Source organism: Botryllus schlosseri, chromosome 6, assembly GCF_051294905.1.
Source record: "Botryllus schlosseri isolate E-star chromosome 6, Bs_hap1, whole genome shotgun sequence".
Classification (NCBI taxonomy): Eukaryota; Metazoa; Chordata; class Ascidiacea; order Stolidobranchia; family Styelidae; genus Botryllus; species Botryllus schlosseri.
In genome coordinates, this window is record NC_137241.1 from 1,246,796 (window position 1) to 1,267,774 (window position 20,979).

Consider the following 20,979-nt stretch of genomic DNA (forward strand, 5'->3'; position numbering starts at 1 on the left):
AAACCGCACAGCATTGTCACAAAGTGCAATGATATAGGTATGGTCAGGAAAACTTCACTCTCGTCAACTAAGAGAGATACTTGCCTGCCATAAAGGGGCTCCTCCAACACCAAGCAGTTTGCAAAAAAAATTGACTTTATGAACAAATTTGACAATGTTTTGACCTAGCGCTACAATTTCGATAAAATTATGACTTTGTAAAAAATAATCGCCCTAGTCATCACTAACAGTGTAATATTGACATATTATCCAGTGAAAATTGTGAAGTAGCTTTGTGAGGAGAACGAGAATTGTACTTCCTGTATGGCCTCGGATGTAGAATGCATTGATAACCTTGAACACAGATTGAAAAAGATGGAACTGACAGATAACTCACCACTTTTATTGCTGTAAAATTGTGTTATTTATATTTTGCATAAATGTCATCAGATCAATGATAATGACTTGTCTAAATTCTTTAATTATTTGCGGAGAAATGTAGATTGTCGACTTTTAACTTTCGTTAGCTTACCGTCTTTGGACGCATATGTGATCGTGCCCGAATAAAACGGGTGTTCAGTAATTGCATGATGAGCTCCAACTGTCAGTCTTTATATGTAGTACATTGACCATTCGATGTTCGTTGACAGATTTGGAGATCATAGATCCTCGAAGTGGGTAATATGTCTCAACTATCAGCAAGATGAACGACTCCTTTGGTGCAAGCAAATGTCCTCTGCATATTATTGAGGATTCGTGAAGATCTGTTCGAGGATATTTGTGATTGAATCGTACAATTTCAAGAATCTGCATTTTAATAGTGCACCCCTCATGTACTTCAGAATCTTTTTGTCATCATCGGTAAAAACATACCTTCACTGGAAGATCTTGCAGAACTGAATTTTTTGATTCAATCCGTAGTTGGATGAGCTTTTGCACAACAGTTGTTGTTAGACGTACACAGTCATCCCAGAAGGTGGTTCAGAAGGAGTTTCAAAATATGGTTAGTGGCCATTCATTAGTATCTTCGCGACATTGCCAATTTTGGTCCATAAAATTTTGACTGAAGTCTTATAATATTTCCTCCTGGAGGCCACCAACTACTTATGAGCAGAAGTAGGTAATGGTAGTTTCCGGCGTTTTCTTGATACATGAAAGTTGAGTGCCCCCGAAACGCACTTAAAGCATAACCGTAGGGCGATTGCTGCTCATACATATCTCTGAGACTTTCATAAATGCTGGGTCTTGATGCGCAGTGATGTCTACTGGAAAGATACCAATATGACTCCGTAGCCGTTTTACGAAGCGATAGCATATGCTTTCCGTGAGCGAGATACACGCGTTGTCGAAAATACTTTGCAATTCCTATTCACTGATTTCCATATTGACGATATTATAACGGAGGAACTGACTAAATCTGGTTGAAGCAGCGGAATCTGTTACGTCACCACTAGGGGCAGCGCAAAACACAATATCGCTTAAGGAGTTTCCATACCAGCCACATTGTAAATTGCTATGGTTAGATACCATATTTTAACATATTTTATGTATTAGTCAATGTTGAGTGTATCAATGCACAATGTGGTATCTAACTCAACATGTACAATGTAGAGTTAGACACCACATTATGCATTGCCAAACACAATATTGGCGAACACATAAATATTTTGAATAGTGCTGTCAAAAAGAACGCCATGAATTAACAGTGTACCGATGTAAATTTACGCTGGTTAGCAAAATCAGGCAACACGTCATTTACTCGCAAAGCCAGCGAACCTGGCAAAATCAAACCACACCAGGATTACGGCTGATATGGCACTACTAAATCATCGCAGCGATGTATGTACATTCCGTCCGGTTTCAAAAATATTCACGATGTACAATTGTGCCCCACCTTCCCTCACAATATTCAGTTATTACATATGCGCTTAACGTGATGGTAAATCTTGTTTCTGCTCTGAAAAAGTCTTAAAATGCTGGCTTGGTGATGGAGGGAGACCGGGGGTGTTGGTCGACAGGTTGGGAACCTTCGAATTAAATGTATCCATGCAGCGATGCATATTCAATCAGGTGAGGTCGTGTGAGTCCTTGGCCCATACTAGTTTAGAAAATTTCGTGTTCAAAAGTGTTGTTATTAAGCATATAATGAATGAAAAGAGAACAAGCCGACTTACGGGATTACGAGATTCTATATTATTTCATATCTGTTGTACGTGTCCCATCGCAGGGACTTTTCAATAACCGTGAATTACACAAGCTTGAATTCAAAGCATTCATCTCACCGTATTCGTTAGCAGGTGGAGGATGAAGCGCCAAATTTGTGCTCGGCTCTGGTGGTTTTGTGAGTTCGCAACACTTTATGCACCAACCAAGAATGGATAGGAATAAAAACACTCCACCTATTGATAGTCCCACAATCGTGCTGAAATGAAGCTGATATCAAACGTTGTACCGAAAAATAAATGCAATTCAATGTCATCAGCCGTTTTACGATTAAGTCACTCTTACTCCCTCTTTCTCTCTCTCTCTCCCTCCCCCTCTCTCTCTCCCCCCCTCTCTCTCTCTCCCTCTCTCTCTCTCTCTCTCTCCCTCTCTCTCTCTCTCTCTCTCTAGCTTACACACACAAACACAAATAACACAAATACGCACATTCTCAAAATGAGCAACTCGAATTACAACAAGAACTACTCAGTTTTCAAAACTCGTAACTAAACTAGAATTACCTACCTTCAAAAATCCTTAACTAACTAAAACACAACAAAGTAGAATCGTATCAAATCGAATCGTATCGGCTTTCCAGATGACCATCAGTAAAAGGTCGAAATTGGAGAGCTTTCGACTCCCAAATAGGACTGGGCACGATGATTCGAGTATTGATTTTAATGATTCGAGTCGAGTAGTAAAAGTCGATTTTTTCGAGTACTGAAATTATACGTTCCCCGCCACTGAAAGGTAATTCGTCAACCAGAATTATTATTCCGATACTAATTTCCACTGTGGATGCCTTGAAACCTTGATTGGACGTATCGCAGCATAAGAAACGTATAGTACAAGCTACTAACGTTACAGAAAATGACACATTTCCAAAATTATGATCATCCCACAACATTGTCACAAATGGCAAAGAAATCCATATGGTTGAAAAATACCGGAGTATCTGTAATGTGACGTAATACAGGCATCTTATTCTTTGTGGTAGCATAAAAAGTGCTCAGTTGATCTTTGACATTCTGTTATGACGTCATAATGACTGATACTCGAATACTCGACTCGACTCGAAGCATATTACGTGATTCAGAATCGAATCACTCAGGTACTCGATCTTGCCCAGCCCTACTTCCAAACCCCCCTGGCCCCGCCTGTGTGAGTAGTGATGTCTCTAAGACAGGGGTGGGCAAACTTTTGAGGTCGCGGACCGCATTCAATATCTGAATCCATTCGCGGGCCGCACTATATAAAATTGAGATTATAAACTAAAACGCAATATTGGTGTTTCATTATATAGTGAGGACATGGAGATAATATATATATGCCTATTTAAAACAAACCAAAGATGGCTTTGATGATATCGTACGCACGTCAGAAACAGTGGCTAGATTTCGTAGCCTGGCCGACCTCAATAACCAATTTGTCAAAACTATAGAGATGAGAGTCGGTTATCCCGAATCTTAGGAAAGATTGAAATTTAAATCTGTGAAGAGCGATCTGTTCATAGATTTGGTAATTCCGCTTTAGGTTCAGTTCCAGGCCACACAATGCTGACAGCATCATAACCATGGTAGTTTAAAACACGCTTCTACTATATGTGTAGATAAAATATAAATACCCTAATTCTACGCATACAGAGAAGGAATCTACCTAATTCAGACACGCGCGAATCATTTTTTATAAGCACATCACTGAAATGATTAAAACTGGAGTGGCCAATCTGAAATCACACTCGTGAGTCGTGATCCGAACTACGTCAATGTCGTTTAGGATTTCTGTGATATTTAGCAGTTGAAACCCTTCAAACTTGGTGGGCCTTGAGATCGGGCTGTCGCACCAGAAATTAAATATAAGAAATAATATAGAAAGTATTTAATTTAGAACAGTGGTTCTTTTTAAGACACGCCCCCCTTGTGATGGTGAAACATTTCGCGCCCCACTTATCGTCACATCACAAAACGTGACATACTCGGATGCTAGCAAACATAGCCGATAGTTTTATGGCATGGAAGGTTACGACTGTGGATGAGAAATTTTTAAATATGAAATTCAGACTAAATACCGAGCAATAACTATGAATTGGATGTAAATCGCGCGAAGCGCGAAAACAAATTCAGTTGAGCTCATCTTCGCGACCCCCTTCAGATGTTTTCACTCCGCGCCCACCCCAGTCACTGCCTTAGAATTATCATGGTTAAATATACTTAGAAAAAATTTAATCACGTCCGTGCATTAATTCGATTTTTAGTACGCTTTTCATTAATATTTTTAATAAGTTACTTTAGACTCTCGTGGGCCGCACAGAACGGTGTTGCGGGCCGCATGCGGCCCGCGGGCCGTAGTTTTCCCACCCCTGCTCTAAGAACATCACACAACAAATCACCGGAATCACGATGATTCACGTCAAACGACGACACGTGTTTCTAGTTTGGCAACTGAACTTTTTTTCAATTGCGCAAGTAGAACTAGAATTGGAACTACTCACTTTTCAAAATCCGCAACTAAAACTAAACCTAGAATTACTCAAAATCCAGTAGTTTGTTGACCGTCAGCTAACTAGATTAGTAGTTTGTACAGGTCTGACACACACACACACAGAGAGAGAGAGAGAGAGAAAGTAACGAAATAAAAACAGTTGCACGAAATATTATAGGTCTATACCCTGTTCCAAGCCCTTCATCTTCGGTGTCTCCACCTGCATATACGAAGCCTCCTCCGCGTCTTCTTCCATCGACATCTTAATTATAGATACAAAACATTAGCATTGTCAACTGGTCATGCTCGGTATGGTAATTGTGGTGAGTCGGAAGTTCTCGTTCGCTAACGAACCTGGATAGAATCTACACCCGGAAGGTTTGCTGTAATCTTGACATTTTTCATGAAATTCCTTTCAATACAACTTCCTATCACTGGCTGCATTCAGGTGGTAGCAATGAATGGGTATTAACAAAAAACTAAGATGAACATGGGATCGCCAGAAATTTTATTTATTCTCTATAATGTTGCTTAAATACCCCACAATTTTGGTTGGTAACAGCGAATTGACTCGCTTCCGTTACTAACACTTGTTGTCCAGGATACAGGCTGGTCTTACCGAGCAGTATGTGAAGTAGGTCTGATATAACGGCAAAATACTGCAGCCTTGAAGGCTTCCGTCACATCCGGTATCCTAGTCCATACCATGTAATATATATTTGGCAATTAAAAAAAATCTCATTTTAGGATTATGTGGATATTGCCTACTATATTTCATGGTTGACATAATAAAATATCTTTCTCTCCCTCTCTCTCTTCATCAGGTGGTAGGGATTTGTTTACGGACATCGACGATTCTCTGAGCAGCGCAAAAATTTTAGGTGTGGAAGAAGGAGCCTTCGGGCTCAAAACTTACTACGTATCTATTGAGAATTTACTATAGCTACAGAAGTATTTTAAGCTGAATGAAATTACGGACTATATTTGAAAATTTACTTTGTAATCGAGTCAGACATCGGGTAATTACTTTACGAATGTAATCGATTCCGATTACGATTACTTCGGAAGCACGCGATTGCGATTACGATTACGCTTACAGCAAAATGTGGTGGTAGTCGATTACGATTACGATTACATTGGAAAAATAATTACGATGACTCACGATCACATTCATTTTACTTCTTGAAATTAATCCTCGAAGACACATCGGATGACGACAAATCGATTGTGATGGAAAGGCCTCTTGAGAAAACGATTTTATTTTAAATGTGGCGTCATTTGCTTGTTTTTACGTCACAATATACCCATTGTTCAACTTCATAGCTGACGGTTTCTCACACCCAACGATTTGCATTCCACCCGTAACTGCCGCATCCCAAACCCTCCGATTGGGTGGGGTCGAGTTCGAAGGGAGCCGAAAATTAGTTTGTAAATGAACATACATTATAGTGTTTTTGAGTGATTAAATTAGCTTGAAAATTTTCTTCGCGCTTCGCAATGTAATGTCGCTATAGACCAGACCTGGGCAAAGTGCGGCCCGCGGGGTAGATGCGGCCCGCGAAGCTATTCCGTGCGGCCCGCGAAAGGTTACTTGGTATTCATAACATTAAACCTGCTTTTTGAATGTTGATGCGTGGACTAAAACCATAGGATATATCAACTAAACACGAAATTCGTTTACTTTGAAACCTATTCATTAATATGCCATGATTACACTGCCTACGTACCTCGCATGCGTAATCTAGATTCAAAATAAAGGCAATGTGGCAAAGTATGAGTATCCATTAAATTCACAAGAATTCACTCTTTACATTTAGTTTAGTGTCGTCTCCTAAAATGGCGACGACAATACCAAGCTGACTTCTTCTGATTTCCAACTGACATCAAACAAGAACACCAAGTGGATCAATATCTTATTTGGTGACGTTAAAAAATTACTCGTATTCCTGATAACACGAAAACATAAACGATTAACAAACCAGCATTACGACAACAGCAAAACATGCGACCGCTACCACGTCACTAAGCATATTGAGCCCTGCAGCACCCACGCCATACCATGTGCACTGTGAAGTACTCAAGGTGGCGAAGGAGTCAGCCATAAAGAAAAAAACACCACGACATTTAGGTCAAACCTTTGTTGTCATTGTCACATTACGCATTATACGGTACGTGTTTCAAATTGTTGCGTGAGGCATTTTCAAAAACCTAACAGTGTTGGGAACAGGTCACTACCTTGGAGTCACGAGTCATATCGAGTCATTGCACATTTTCACTCGAGTCAAATCAAGTCAATCGATTTTCAAAGGTTACTCGAGGCAAGTCAAGTTCCTCAATTTTTAGAGGTGACTCGAGTCAAGTCGAGTCAAGTCAAGTCAAGTCACGAGTCAAGTCACATTTGAAGTCGATTTGCCCTTTCGAAGTATGTATGATGCATGATTACGTCATTGCAATTTGCTAGCTGTCTGAAATACAGTTTGAGTGGTCATGGTCATTGATTCCGAAACGATGAAGGAAAATGGAGTTAAATATACATACACGCAAGAAGGCGCTGTATCGTTCACATATAGGCAGAACTGTTAAACTACGTAATTGCATAGCCTCGGCCTCGGTTTATAGTTACCAGCCAAAATATAGAATAGAGAAACGAATTGATAAGATACAATACATTACCCATTTTCAAATAGATATGATACCATTCGAGCCTGCGCCAATGATTGATGATTATATAAACTATATTCGTCTTCAATTTCAATGAAACAAGAGGTTTGGTTAAGGTAAGAACAGAGAGCAGAAATATACATTTTGCTGTTCTATTACTTTACTTCTAAAGTTACGACAACGTAAGCTGTAAGCTTCGGTCACTTCGTGTGCGGTGATATTTGTGAGAGAACAATCGAGGCTCACTGAAACGCACGGGGCACGGTCATTTAATGATTGGTCGCTCTCACGGGTTACGCAAGCGTTTCGCGAACAATCTGAGCATATGCAGGATACAGTGATTTTTATCGACAACAATTCTAAAGGCTACTTGATGACTTGAAATTGACTCGTGAATTTTGCTCTGAGTCACGAGTCAATCACCATTTCTGATACGCCGAGTCAAGTCAAGTCAAGTCATTTTAGCAAAGGGACTCGAGTCAAGTCAAGTCATGCGAAAAAAGGTGACTCGAGTCATCCCAACACTGATACCTAATTCGTAAAACAAGGCACTCAGTGCTCGCGATAACTATATCACTCTTCATATCTATCACCCATAAAGGATGAATGCGTATGTCTAAAAGAGAAGCCGAAAGCTGAAATTCAAAGAAAGTTTAAAGCACTAACTATTTGTGTACTGGAGTCATTTTACTTTTTGCCGAGCATGTCGCCGAGATTAAGGATTTTAATTATGACAAAAACACGAATCGCTCGGTCAAGGGAGGGCGAATTTTAGAAAAACTGCAAACTTCGCTCAACATCAAGGCTATTTGAGCAGCAGCGACCACGACAAGCTCTGTATACCATCCCATATACATTTCCATATTGGGTCTCGAACTGGGGAAGGGAGTCGTGGAATCATCTGAAGGGAGGCACGAAGCCGAAGTTAAATGAATTTTATTTTGGGCTCAGCGCGATTTATTCCCAGTTTATAGTATATTTATTGCTCTGCGTATTGTCCGACTTTGATATTACAAAATGTTCTCATCAACAACCATAACCTTCTATGCCATCAAACCATCCGTTGGGATTGCTACCATTCTGGTTGCTCTTTTCAATATGTTGTGATATCATGATATATTTGGGCGCGAAATGTTTTACTATCATAAAGGGGGCATGCCTAAAAAAGTTTGAGAACCACTGTTTTGGTGTCTTAATAGAAGAACGTGAATAGGGGTTTACAGAGAGGTAAAATTGTATCATGTTTAACATTGTTTAGAATCATGACGGCAAATAATATTTTTTTAATTAACCACCACTTTCTCATTACCTCACATCAACACATTCACTGGGCAGCCTTTATTAACAATTAAATTTAGAAATAAAATTAACACACGCTGGAGAATATAGCTAAAAATTTTTACTCGGCCCGCCAACGTATTTTCTACTTTTCATTTGGCCCGCGGAGGAAAATAATTGTCCTTCCCTACTATAGACATATCTTTATTTTAATATGCATACCCCGCCTATCAAAAAATGAAGACATTCACATTTGCACAATTTATAGAAATATGCATTTCGGTGCCGATTATTACCGCGCCATGACACACCAAAACACATGCCGTTTTGGACAACATGCAACTCTGTGAAGTGTGCTACCGACGAAAGATATTGGCCGAAACTTTCTATGTATATTGTTTATGTTTCCATTGTCAATAGTCGCGTTGAGTGACTGCGACAAATACTTGTGACGTCCCAATATGCCACCCACATTACAAATGACACCCAAGCAAATGACACCCGAGAGAGGAAAATTGTTTGACACATGAAGAAATGACAATTGGTGTGTGCATCTCACGAAAGAAGTTTTTCTTTTAGTTTAGTTTGCTACGTTTATTTGGCAAATCCAATAAATTTTGACTATATAACAGACAGGAATTCATGAATTAACAACATGTAACAAAGTAATTATAACAACGCCCCCCCTGACGATGTTGTAATTACCAAATACGTGCCCTTTGTTTTCGAAGACACAACTTTCCTTAGCGTTACCGGTGAATTTTACCACGTTGACGGACAGATGATAAATAATAAAAAATATTAGTAGCCTATATGCAATCACCAGTGCGGGGGAGGGGGAGGGGGCGAGCAAAGAGCAATTTCGGCCTTTCTTCTAGCTAGAACAGTACAAACGCTGTTGCTGTTTGTTGTATATTTAAGCATGCTGTATAAGCGGCGGATCCAAATGCTGATTGAAGAATTGCAGAAAAACAATTGGTGCCCGTTTAAAGTAGGGCCGTATGAGTATATAAGATGAAATTAACAGTGTTGGGATCAAGTCACTACCTTCGAGTCACGAGTCATTGCACATTTTGACTCGAGTCAAGTCAAGTCAATCGATTTTTGGAGGTGACTCGGGTCAAGTCGAGTCAAGTCAAATCAAGTCATGAGTCAAGTCAAAATTCAAGTCAAGTTTCCGTTTTCGAAGTATGAGGCATGATTGCGTCATTGCATTTTGCTAGCTGTCTGAAATACAGACTGAGTGGTCATTGATTCTGAACGGATGAAATATACACGCGAGACGGCGCTGTATATCTGACATCAACGTAGAACTGTTAAACCTCGAAAGTAGTTGCATAGCCTCAGTTTATAGCTACCAGCCAAAATAGAGAAACGAATTGATAAGATGCAATACACTGTCCATTTACATATTGATATGATACAAGCAGGGCTTTGGAGCCGGAGCCGGAGCCCGGAGCCGGAGCCCCGGAGCCGTGCATTTTCACCGGAGCTGGAGCCGGAGCCGGAGCTCTACATAAAATTCAGCCGGAGCCGTGGCTGGAGCTGGAGCCTGTTATTTGAGGAGTAGCTCCGGCTCCGACCTATTTCATAAGATGCTATTATATATTCAACAACCATATCTGCTGATTTATCATAATTGAACAGCAGGCCTGGATTTTAATACTGTGCACACTGCACAGCAATGGCATAGAGTAAAGTGCGTTCTAATGCAACTATGATGATGTCGACAAGTGACAAGTATTCATTATGACGTCACCAGCCTATATGTCTTCGTTGCTACATCGGATGTTACTGACGGCTGACAGAGTCTAGATTACTATAGATAACTGACCTATGGGTAGATTAGTAATCTATATAGACCAGGTATGGCCAACCTTTTCAGCTAAAGGGGCACATGCAATCGATGAACGAGTGCACGATCCACTAGCCGCGCCAAGCAGGTAAAATTTTCAAAGTTTATAAATAAACTAGGTCAATAATATTATTACTTGAGTATATTGCGGGTCTATGGTATGTCGCACGATAGGCTCAGTTTGCAAGGACACTACTATTCGGCGTCTGGCCACATCGATATTGAAGGTCTCTGATAATATGCGACAATCATTTTGTGCCTACATTTCACCGTCGACGATCTTTATGCGTGCGCAAACGCGAAAAGACTTTCTCCCGTAATCGCGAATACAGTTAGACTCAATCGGGTAAACTAGGCGTATTTTTCATTTTCAGAAGGGGGTAGGTTACCAAGCAAGAAATCGTGTGACAATTAAACACGCGAAGCGTGAAGAATAATTTCGCTACTATTTCAGTTTATTGTAATGTACGACGATTTACTGAAAATGTGACTGGACCCTGGATCTCCCAATGCGTCGGAACTGATATTTTAGTCATCAACATCCCAAGTGTCGCAGCCAGAATTGTAATTTTTGGTTGGCATTGCAAGTTCACAATCTGAGCAATTCATTTTCGATAATATAATAGGAAATTACTACGCGGGCCACATTTGCCCCGCGGGTTGGCCACCCCTGATATAGACAGGCCCATTCGATAATTTCAGAGCCGGAGCCGGAGCTGGAGCCGGAGCAGTGGAAATAATGCGGCTCCGGAGCTGGAGCCGGAGCTAATGTATGATAGAAGAAAGCTCCGGAGGCGGAGCTGGAGCAGTTTAAATTTACGGCTGCTCCAAAGCCCTGGATACAAGTCTTCACCAATGTTTGAGGAGTTTATTAACTATATACGAATTCAATTTCAATTAAACAAGATGTTTGGCTATTGAAAGAACAGAAATGGATATTTTGCTATCAAATTAGGCTACTTTACTATTAGTTTACGACAACGTAAACTGTGAGCTTCGATCACTTGGTTTGTAGTCGATTTATTTGTGAAAAAACAATGGAGGCTCAGTAAAACACACGTAAAGTCCGGAATCGGTTCTATCCCCGGGTTACGGGTGTATCCTAGGCTACTCAATAGGCTTGTTGACAGAAACAACCATCTTCGTTACCGGAAGTATTTTTTCAAAATCACATTTGTATACAATAGATCAAACTTTTTTTGTTTGACCACTAGATGACTTTTCATAAAATGAGCATCCAAAAATTGCAATTTATGTTGGTTTAGTTTGCTACGTTTATTTGGTAAATCCAATAAATTTTGACTATATAACATGCAAGAATTCATGAATTAACAACACGTAACAACGTAATAATAACAACGCCCCCTGACGATGTTGTAATTACCAAATACGCGCCCTTTGTTTTCGAAGACACAACCTTCCTTAGCGTTACCGGTAAATTTTACCACGTGGACGGACAGATGATAAATAATAATGAATATTAATATATGCAATCACCAGTGGGGGGGGGGGGGGGGGTCAGGCAAAGTGCAATTTCAGTCCTTATTCTAGCTACGACAGTACATACGCTGTTGTTGTTTCTTGTATATTTGAGCATGTTGTATAAGCGACAGATCCAAATGCTGATTGAAGAATCGCGGAAAAACGATTAGTGCCCGTTTAAAGCAGGGCCGTATGAGTATAAAATATAAAGTTAACAGTGTTGAGATCAAATCACTACCTTCGAGTCACGAGTCATTTCACATTTTGACTCGAATCATATCAAGTCAATTGACTTTCGAAGGTTACTCGAGTCAAGTCAAGTCACTCGATTTGTGGAGGTGACTCGGGTCAAGTCGAGTCAAGTCAAGTCAAGTCATGAGTCAAGTCAAAATTCAAGTCAAGTTGCCGTTTTCGAAGTATGAGGCATGATTGCGTCATTGCATTTTGCTAGCTGTCTGAAATACAGACTGAGTGGTCATTGATTCTGTACGGATGAAATATACACAGAAGACGGCGCTGTATCTTTGACATCAACGTAGAACTGTTAAACCTCGAAAGTAATTGCATAGCCTCAGTTTATAGCTACCAGCCAAAATACAGAAACGAATTGATAAGATGCAATACACTGTCCATTTACATATTGATATGATACAATTCAAGTCTTCATCAATGTTTGAGTAGTTTATAAACTATATACGAATTCAATTAAACAAGATGTTTGGCTAAGGAAAGAACAGATATGGATATTTTGATAATAAATTAGGCTACTTTACTATTAGTTTACGACAACGTAAACTGTGAGCTCGATCACTTGGTTTGTGGTCGATTTATTTGTGAAAAAAAAAACAATGGAGGCCCAGTAAAACACACGATCATTGAATGATTGGTCGCTCTTACGGGTGACAACAGCGTTTCGCGAACAATCCGAACATATAGAAGTTACAGTGAGTTTTATCGACACCGATTATACTTGATTACTTGAAATTGACTCGTGAATTTTGCTACGAGTCACAAGTCAATCCACATTTCTGTAACGCCGAGTCAAGTCAAGTCAAGTCATTTTAGCAAAGTGACTCGAGTCAAGTCAAGTCATACGAAAAAGTTGAGTCGAGTCTGACTCGAGTCGTCCCAACACTGAAAGTTAATATAAGATAATGCTTCTCGCAGTTGAACAATGTGAGCAGGCCACACATGCCTATTGCCTACAATCCACATAATACAAACATTGCGAGTAAAAAACAAACAAACAAAAAATAACAAAAACATGTTTTATAACAAAGGCCCTGTTTTAAACATGTTTGTTTTAAATTGATTTTTGTTTTAAATGCAACCCTAATACCGAAGCTGCATTTGGATGGTGATTGTAATATATTAGGCTACCATTTAATGATCACTGATGAATAAGGCGATTTTTTCGCCTAAACAATGGAAAATTTTGACCGAAAAAATTTAAATTTTGACTTTTATTGACATAAAAAAAATTAATTTTGACCAAATTTTGACCTTACGTATGCAAATTAGGTGTTTTCCCACAAAATGTTAAAATTGTACGACTTGTCTTCATTTCTGGTTGGAACTTTTTGTCCTTACGCAGTAGTTTGGCCTGTAAAAACGTTTTGGCTGACAAACTGACAAATTTTAGCCTGAAAAAACTAGTATTTCAACGAAATCTGACCCTGTGAAAAATTCCAGTAGTTACATCACGTAGGCTTATTATGGTAGAAATAATTAAAATTTGTTTCAGAACAACGAAAGATACTTTACTACATTCTCGGGTAGAACGTGTCTGTCTTTACTAAGTAGCTTGCCAAGAATGAAGAAAGAACGTTCAACAGCAGAAGTTCTTGGCTGACAACACTGAAGTTGTGGTTCACTGCTTGTGACAAATTGTGTTACTTCATTCTGACAGTGCTGTCTACTTCAGAGTTGGATCAATTATAATAATTCAGTAAAATTACATTTACAATTACAATTACTCCCTTGCATGTTTCAATTACATTACAATTACAATTGCTCAATGCTAGAAATAACAATAATTAATAATAATAATAATAATTAATAAATAATAATAATTACAATCACAATTATTGTTAAACATGTAATTAAATACAATTACAATTTCAATTACTGGTAACCTTGTAATTGATGCGGTAGAAAGGTGTTCTTTGACAACCGTAGCGACGTAATTAGTTCCAATCTCAAGCTATTCCTGTTTCATTCGTGATACGTGGTATACTCTTTATTTAAAACAAAAAATCGAAATGTATTCGAACTTATTCCTAATCATGAGTACTGAAAACTACAAACACTGAAAAATGTTTCAAGCGACTGTTAACAACCACAAGTTTGAGCGGCTAACAGCGAATAGGCTACAGGACAGTCAATAAAATGTAATCAAACGATTAGGCTATACTCAGAGCTGAGAGAGGATAATGTAATGAGATTGGTACCGATAAGGTATGTAAATTAAAATAAATGCAAAAGAAAAGAACCACCTGAAAACCACGTATTACAACATTTTGGTTCGCATTTACATTTTCACTTGCTGAGAAACCGTTAGATTGCATTTGAAGAACACGGTCCGAAAATTTCTGGCCCCAGTAAATTTGGCCAAGATTGGAGGTAAGATTTGGATAACATCGGGGTTGTAACCAAGTCACAAGTCAATCTCACTTTTATGGTTTTGACTCGAGTCAAGTCGAGTCATTTTCAATTCAGCAGCGAGTCAAGTCCGAGTCCAAGACAGCGAGCAGAGGGTCGAGTCCGAGTCATGGTATTATGACCCGAGTCCGAGTCCAAGTCATTGTGTTGACTGCTCAGTTTCCTGTTGAAGTCTTGTTGAACCCACTTTTTATAACTCTACTTGGTGATATCGAATGGTTCGTGTTACAATAATTTTGCTCACATGTAGCAATTTCTGTTTGCATTTTCAAGTACCCATACCAATAGACGAAATCGCAATAGTGTGCTTACTTTACTATTCTTTGAAATTACAATGAAATGTCGGTCTTGGACGTCTGAGTCTTGAGTCATATGACTTGGTTTGAGTCATGCGTAATGACTCGAGTCCAAGTCGAGTCAATACACAAGTTGACTCGATTCGAGTCGAGTCATTTCCGTATTTTGATAAAATGACTCGAGTCAAGTCAAGTCATCAGAAAATCGTGACTCGAGTGATTACAACCCTGAATAACATCTTTTCAAATGCATGATCAAGTTTGATGAAGCCTTGGTTGGAAACTTGAATTTCTTTTCGCAATTGTTGCAGCAAGCCTCGGCTTCAGCACAGGTTTCAGAGTAGTTTATTTGCTGTTCATCCATTTTTTAAATATTAGGATTTAGTTTAGCCCACTGGTTCTCTAACATTTTTAGACATGCCCTCCTTTATGACATTGAAATATTTCGTGCCCCCTCTTATCGTCATATCACGCAATGATACCAGAATGTTAGCAATCCTTTTACAGATGGCTTGATGGTACGGAAGGTTATGACTGTTTATGAGAGAATTCTCCAATATAAAATTCGGACTATACACAGAGCAATAACTATGAAATCGCGCCAAGCGCGGAGTAAATTTCAGTTCACCGGGGCTTCGCGTCCTTCTTCATATGCTTTCACGCCGCCCAAGGGGGGCACGCCCCCCTTTGAGAACCACTGGTTTAGCCTATATCGTAATTAACAAAGATTTATGAAACCCAATAGGAAATGGATATTTACCAAACTGTCTTTGATCGCTGTAAGTCTATTTTTAATCGCTCGGCATCGACCAACAAGTTATATTCTATAAATGTATATACTAAATATTCTGACGAGTTAGTAGTAGGCTATCGATTGCTTTTTCGCAAAGCAAATTCGAACCAACTTTTGGCTCTTTTTCTGTTTGGCAAAGGGTTAATTCTGACTTTGCATAATAATGGGCAACCAATTAGAACTTTTGTTATTAAAATCAAATCACAAAGCACAGGCATTTGGTACATGGAAATTTCCACATACATATCTCAACTCTATCCGAATCAATACCATCGTTAAATGCAAAACTAAATAAATATTTCAGGCTAAAACAGTTCGAGTATAAAATTATTAAAAATGGGATGTTTTTCTGGATTTTCTTTTATACATCTCTACTCTCCCGCATTAAGGCCCAGACATAATCTGACATCATGCTTTCATCATATCGCCATTTGTATCTCATCTCAAAATCTTTTATGTCTGGATACAATCGCTCCCCTCGCTCTTCTAGATAAGCTCCTATATTATCTTTGAACTCGTCCAAGTGAGCATCAAGCATATGTAGTTCCATAGACATTCTGCACCCCATGTTTCCATACGACTTTAACAAATTGGCAACGAGTTCGGCATAGTTATTTTCCTTGTTATTGCCCAGGAACCCAATCACCACATCTGCAAAGCCTTCTTTTCAACATCATCAAGCATTTGGATAAAATCATTCGACCTGAGAATATTTTTAATTTGTGGGCCAATAAATACATCCACTTCTACTTTAGCTTCTGATAGTTCAGGAAACAAGTTCTGGATAAACTAGAATGCGTCACCACCTTTATCCTATTCTTTCACAAATTGTTTTATAAGGCCAAGTTTTATGTGAAGGGGAGGCATAAGCACTTTTTTGGGTTAATCAACCGAGTTTGCTTTACGTTTTTCTCTCCAACAAATAAATTCGATTCGTTTTGGCCATATTTTTATTTTGTAGTGTTCTGTGGTAGCCCTACTATCCCAAAGGCAAAGGTACCAAGGATACTTGGTGAAACCCTCCTTGCATACCCATAAAAAACGATACCATTTGTAATTCCACAAGAACTTCCGAGATACATTAAAAAATATTAGAAAATTATCAATTGCAAATCATGAAACCTCAGAAATCAACCCTGCAAACAGAAATATCTATAAATGGCAAGTATTGCAGAGTATATTAACATTAAAAGTGATTAACATTCATCTTGGATGCTCTTAAGCCATATTTTTCAATTCTTTTCTTTAAAATAGTGCCATATTAGAATTTCATTCTCTAAACCACAAAAGCAAAGTTTATTTGGAACAAAGTTGATTTTTGACACTTACTGGTTCTAAGCAATAGGGAAAAATTTATTAGAACCTGGGAACAAAAAAAAGTTTCCCCGCCACACCGCGTTATTTTATGTTGTGATTGTCAGGTTTCCAGAACAATGTAATTGAAATCGTAATTGAACAATTTTTTTTATCAAAATACAATAACAATTACAATTACACAAAATAGAAATGTTTCAATTACAATGACAACCGCAACCACATGAAAAAATGTAATTGTTTACATTCAGCTCAATTACAATGACAATTGATCCGAATCTGGTCTACATCACGACCTTTCATCATGCTCTTCTCGATATAAGAACCATGCAATGCCCTAGCAGTCTTGCTTCGGTAAGGATATTGTGGTACATTGACCAAAACCCCATGCCAACCTATTTTTTTCATTTGCCCGTTTATGATTCACAATGAACAGACAATAGACCGTCTACAACGGTAGGCCATTAAAGTAGGTTACACGCTGTAAAATATCAAATGATAAGTTCATAGACAGTGCAAAATCTATGATACAAACGAAATGTAGAGGACTGAAAAATTTTTACTTCATAATCAATTTTGACAAAATTTGACCCAACGCTACAATTTTGACTAAAATTTTAATAAATGTTGACATGTCAAAAAAAATCGCCCTACTGATGACCTTACCTGGCACGTAGCTTGAGATGAGGATGAGTATCAGAGTTACCGGTATAGTATATGATTTACTTCGTCGATTCTCCATAGTCTGCTTCTGAGTTATGAATAGCACTAATACTATATTCTGCAATAAGTGGCCTAATTGATGTTTTTGACTTTCCGTATTTCGTACCTCGGGAGTGAATGTTTATACCTCAGATAATGGTTCTAATTTCCTGAAAACGGAATGAATATGAGAAAAGCCACTGACGACGCTTCCAACAGTCATTTGAATAAGTGTTACACGACCTGTGACAATATACCATCGACTTTTAGTGCCAGCCCTGAGGCAATTTCTGTTCGTCGCTTACTATACTAGACTATCGTTATGCGTATTTAGCACTATATGTATCGATAGTACCTTGCCTCTGAGGAATAAATAACATCCATTATACGTTAGCTGACACTTTTCGCAGATATTCTATTATGTGTATTTAGGACTGTATATTTTCGCGGATAATATGAGCAATACACTCATCAACGTTGAACTATGCGCGACTTTACGGCGACATATTGAAATTATACATATATTTCGCGCGATCAACTACGCATGACATTTATGTGTATTTAGGACTATGTAATGTGTGTTTAGGACTATCTATGTACGTACGCGCATATTACAAGCTCTCAGATAACACTAGGGCAGCGGTTCTCAACCTTTTAGGACATGCGCCCCCTTGGCGATGGTCAAAAAAATTGCGCCCACCACCCCCCCCCCTCCCCCCGACTACTCCCTGCACTTATCGTCATGTCAAGAAGAGCACATCACCTGATACAGAGATTGGCCACCTTTTGCTAATCACGGCGGCATTTCGATTACTTATGTAGCCTAAGGCCGAATTCCAGGGCATAACCGCAATGAACTATATGGGCGTAAAATACCTATGTCAAACCGCGCACAATCATTCCCGGCGAACCCCGGACCATTCTATTTTTCACAACGGCCTGTTGTACGCACCGAAATCGCGAGTGGCAGTGTTATGAATACAGTGTTGGGATCAAGTCACTACCTTCGAGTCACGAGTCATTGCACATTTTGACTCGAGTCAAGTCAAGTCACCCGATTTCTGGAGGCGACCCGAGCCAAGCCGAGCCAAGCCAAGCCAAGTCACGAGTTAAGTCAAAATTCAAGTCAAGTTGCCTTTTCGACGTATGAAGCATGATTACGTCATTGCATTTCGCTAGGTGTCTGAATAACAGATTGATTGGTCATTGATTCTGAACCGATGAACGAATATAGAGTTAAATATATACGCAACAAGGGACCCCACCGCTCACTTATACGTAGACCTGTTAAACCACGCGAGAAATTGCATAGTCTTATTTTACAGTTACGAGCCAAGATAGAGAATCGAAAAACGAATTGATAAGACGCAATTCAGTACTTATGTATACATATTGATATGATACAATTCGAGTCTGCGCCAATGGTTGAGGAATAGGCTATATAAACTATATTCGATTTCAATTTCAGTAAAACAAGAGGTTCGGTCAAGGTAAGAACAGAGAACAGAAAAATATGTTTTGCTATTAAATTACTTTACTACTAGTTTACGACAACGTAAGCAGTAGCTTCGATCACTTCGTTTGTGGTCAATATATTGGTGAGAGAATATTGGAGGCTCAGTAAAACGAACGATCATTGCATGATCGATCGCTCTAATGGGTTAAACAAGTGTTTGGCGAACAATCCGAACATACGAAAGATGAGGTGATTTTTACTTGATGACTTGAAATTGACTCGTGAATTTTGCCCCGAGTCACGAGTCAGTCCACATTACTGATACGCCGAGTCAAGTCAAGTAAAGTCATTTTAGCAAAGTGACTCGAGTCAAGTCAAGTCATACGAAAGAGGTGACTCGAGTCATCCCAACACTGATTAGTAGTTGCTGGGATTGCATATTGTCGCGCTGGGCTCAAAAATTTTTCAGAGTCACGAATGAATGCCGTAATTAGTAGTATCAGTATCACATATTACTTCGAAATATTTATAATTTCTCAGCCCATGTGATCAGATTCACCGGTAAAGTTGATGGAAGGAGTGCATTCGACAATTTAGGGCAAGTTATAAATACTAATCCAACTTCGGGTGGACCAATTGTTATTAGTCACTTTGTTGAATGGTGTTATATCTTGACGACTCCCATTCCGGCTCAGATTAAGAAAGGGCGCTACCGTATTAAAATCGAAAAATGAAGTCGTGTTGAATTGCGCGAATAAAACTTCAAGATTAATTAAAATCTCTCAAAAATTCGTGAGTGAATTCGTAATTCCAATTTGCACGTCTACGGCCGCCAACACATACTAATTAAATTAGGCGTCGACGGTCACACGAATTCCCTTTTACGACCACATGCGGCCGTACGGGTGCAGGTTGCCCAGCCCTGATCTATCAGTATACATATGGTATATCTTACGCCAAGTTTGAATCCGAATTCCAGTTGTTGAGTCTTTTACATTTCTGACAAATTTCCTAAAACTTGTTTGGAAATAGCAAAAAAACATTGAACAGGACATCAATTTACTTCAGTGTAGGTTGCACTGAGACTAATCCTAATGCTGGTAGCGACTACAGAGAGCACGACGTTGTTCTGTCCTGCCATGCCAAATTTGATCAATTTTGGAATTGAATTATATTGTGTTGTTTTAGGGTAGCCTAATTGAGGGCGAAACCGGGCAACCTTTTGCATCTAAGTTTGTCTTGGGCATTGCAGTTCACCAGCTATTACCAACAGCTACCCAGCGCAACGAGCTTTAGCCTACTGGCAAGGCCGTGAAGTAATGAATGTCTTACGCGTGGTCATTGCTCTAAATCTTCATAGAATATCAAAACTTTGCTCAAATGAAGTTGAAAATGGCCTATACTCCGTTGAGAGCGACTACTGGAGTTTGAGTTTGGCAAGCTTTCTTCAAGTTTAATTTTCAACAATCGTATTTTCAGAATGGTTGTGGAACACATGTTTACTCAAAACTTATACAGACTTTGTCAATTTCTCGCCCCCCCCCCTGAGAGCCTCCCGCGCCTCCAAGGGGGAGGCAGGTTGAGAACCACTGCACTAGAGCAATATGCTCCTCGACGTTGAATGAGGCGCAATTTTTACGGAGATATATCAAAATTCTACATACATTTTGCGCAATGAACTATAACATTATTTTTTTTGTTGCGCACTAATCAAATTACGCCACGTCGCCCTAGTTGCCACGCCTATTGCCACATCGTCAAGTGCCACATCATCTGCCTATATCACGCCCAATGCCACATCATCATGACTATCGCGCAG

At 39.2% G+C, this 20,979-nt stretch overlaps 1 protein-coding gene across 2 annotated transcripts in view; it reads right to left on the minus strand.

The window, feature by feature from the left end:
• Positions 1 to 17,940, minus strand: part of LOC145441655 (uncharacterized) — a 53,438-nt gene extending 35,498 nt beyond the window's left edge. Inside the window, exons 1-3 of one of the 2 annotated variants that reach the window (XM_080319574.1) lie at positions 17,669 to 17,940; positions 4,849 to 4,924; positions 2,262 to 2,401 (exon numbers count right to left, since the gene is read on the minus strand). In XM_080319574.1, coding sequence (XP_080175700.1) covers positions 2,262 to 2,401; positions 4,849 to 4,924; positions 17,669 to 17,744 — 292 coding nt within the window. In that variant the 5' untranslated portion in view covers positions 17,745 to 17,940. The remainder of the gene's footprint in view (positions 1 to 2,261; positions 2,402 to 4,848; positions 4,925 to 17,668) is intronic. The other variant, XM_080319575.1, reaches the window with a different exon arrangement.
• Positions 17,941 to 20,979: the final 3,039 nt, after the last annotated feature.